At 46.6% G+C, this 2,406-nt stretch overlaps 1 protein-coding gene across 1 annotated transcript; it reads left to right on the top strand.

The window, feature by feature from the left end:
• Positions 1-433: 433 nt before the first annotated feature.
• Positions 434-1,606, top strand: LOC147882171 (uncharacterized). The gene has a single exon (XM_087401980.1). The coding sequence runs from the start codon at positions 486-488 to the stop codon at positions 1,152-1,154; it is 669 nt and encodes a 222-aa protein (XP_087258106.1). The 5' UTR covers positions 434-485; the 3' UTR covers positions 1,155-1,606.
• Positions 1,607-2,406: the final 800 nt, after the last annotated feature.

Here is a 2,406-nt window from a genome sequence, read left to right as displayed (position 1 = left end):
GCCCCAATTTTTGAAAATCGATGACCAATGTCGATTTCCGGTTGTCAGACGGATGGGGGAGGTGGCAACGGACGTGTCGAAAATCCAACGATTTTGGGGTCACATCTTACGGTGAATGAGTGGCGGCCGCCGTGAGACTATGACAGCCGTTAGATCTGCGGAAGATCTAACGGATTGAAAAAGGCGCTGATCACGCATCATTAGATCTTTCTTAGATCTAACGGTTAGGAGAAAGCTTGTCTGGCCATATTTAATGCGAGTAAGACACGCAGGCCGCGAACTGTTGGATGAAACGGTGACTTTGCCCGGTCAAAAAGTTCGAAAGTGATTACGATGATGAAAGATCGAGATCGGACGGCTGGGATCGATCTTCCGTCGACCGCAGTCGTTGAGGGTGCTGGAAAAGGCCCGGAAAGGGCTCCGCATGCCAACCTTATAAGTCCCCTCCCCTGCATTCCCTCGTCTTGAGTTGTTGGAAGTTGGCCATGGCATTGAGGCTGGGCGACAGCATTCCCGACTTGACAGCAGACTCAACGTGTGGTCCGATTCACCTTCACAGCTACATTCAAGGCCACTGGGCTGTCCTCTTCTCGCACCCTAACGACTTTACTCCTGTCTGCACCTCCGAGCTCGGATGTCTTGCCTCTTTCCTCCCCGAATTCCTCCGCAGAGGCGTCAAGGTCCTTGCCCTCAGCTGCAACGACGTTTCCTCCCACCTCGCTTGGATTCCAGACATCCAAAGCTTCACCCCCCTCGCCCCCCGCGTCTCTTATCCCATCCTTGCTGACCCCGATCGCACCCTCGCTGTGAAATGCGGCATGCTTGACCCCGACGAGAAGGATTCTTGTGGCATCCCCCTGACCGCCCGTGCCGTGCTCATCATCGGCCCCGATCAGAAGCTCAAGGCATCTATTTTGTATCCCGCTACCACCGGCCGGAATTTTGGTGAAATTCTGAGAGTCATCGATTCGCTCCAGCTCACTGCCCAGCATAGTGTGGCAACGCCTGTAGATTGGAAGCCGGGCGACCGCTGCATGGTGGTTCCTGGCCTCACTGACGAAGAAGCAAGGAAGAAGTTTCCCAAAGGTATTGAGACGGTTTCTGTACCTTCAGGAAAGGGATACATCCGCCTTACACCGCAGCCCGACCTTTGAACTGAATAAACAGCATAGAAAGCAAGCATTTTCAATGTTGCAACCAATTTTGAGCTAGCTGGGAGTTTGATTGGTTTGTTGCGGAATAAGCACCTCCTTTCTTTTTTAAAGCTGAAAGGGGCAATCTGCTGAGCTGTAGAGTTATTATACTTATCCTGTTTGCTCAATAAATTTATGCAAAAAACAGTAGAGAGAGAGAGAGAGAGAGAGAGAGAGTTTCTTCAGGTTCTGCAAGGCTTGCCTTGCAAGAGTTTTTTACATATTCACTCCGCGAGAGATTCTGCAAGGCTTGGCCTCCAAGAGTTTTTTACATATTCACTCCGTGAGGGATTCGCTGGTTGTATAGTCCCCCCTTGTGGCTGTTAGCCTCAGTACCAGAGATCCCCTAGGCAGTGAGCTGGGTTTCTCTAGAACAGGCCGGTTTTTTTCTTCTTTTAGCCTTTTTCAAAAATTTTCCATACTCAGTACCTTCGGGGTTGCTGTTTTGTATGAAGTCTTTCAAGCATTAATAGAAGGTTCCTTTCTTTGCCTAAAAAGAAAAAGAAAAAAGAGTGAGAGTTGACTAATAACGTCTTTTTTATATAATTGCACTTTTTTTGGGAGACTATGTCCAAGTGCATGCAACACAGCTACAAGAGGGCTAGATTGTTAAGGTGATTAAGTCCTTAATGGGACTTTAGGGGATTAAAGGAAGTTGATATTCTTGAGTATTAGCAACTATAGTTTCCACTCTGCACTTTATAGCAGTGGAGAGAGCAAGTGATGATAGTCTGAAAGTTGCCCTAAACTAGAGAGGAGCAATGAATAATGAAAGACAAGTTGGTCTTTAATGGCCTGGTTCGGTGCTATTCAATACATAACTTGCACACATGATGGCATCAGCCAAATAAAATTTTTTGGGCAAAGGCTTACCCTTTAACATACGCTGAGCCATCTCCATTAGAGTCTGGTTCTTTTGTTTTGCAACTCCATTCTGCTCCGATGTATAAGGAGTAGTACATTGTTAACTATGCCACAAGAAGACAAAAAAGTCATTAAACTCATGTGACATACATTCTTCCCTCTTGTTAGTACGAATTGTGACCAGCTCGTGGTCACTTTCATTTTCAAACAGAGCAAAAGATATATATTTCAGAAAATGAACACTGCTTCAAGGTATTTTGGATCAGGTCTCCTTTGCCTTTGAGGGTCCAACTTGAGAGAATCTTAAGACTGCCACCTCGGGGTCTGATACAATTTTAGAATAGAGGAA

This window comes from Dipteris shenzhenensis, chromosome 30 (assembly GCF_047967505.1).
Source record: "Dipteris shenzhenensis isolate YYH24624 ecotype China chromosome 30, Dip_SZ_1.0, whole genome shotgun sequence".
Taxonomy (NCBI): domain Eukaryota; kingdom Viridiplantae; phylum Streptophyta; class Polypodiopsida; order Gleicheniales; family Dipteridaceae; genus Dipteris; species Dipteris shenzhenensis.
The sequence above is the reverse complement of the archived record's forward strand: the minus strand, read 5'-3'. Positions and strand labels throughout refer to the sequence as shown.

Excerpts from the sequence above, each read along its gene's own strand:
- LOC147882171 (XM_087401980.1), top strand. The coding sequence starts at position 486 with ATGGCATTGAGGCTGGGCGACAGCATTCCCGACTTGACAGCAGACTCA.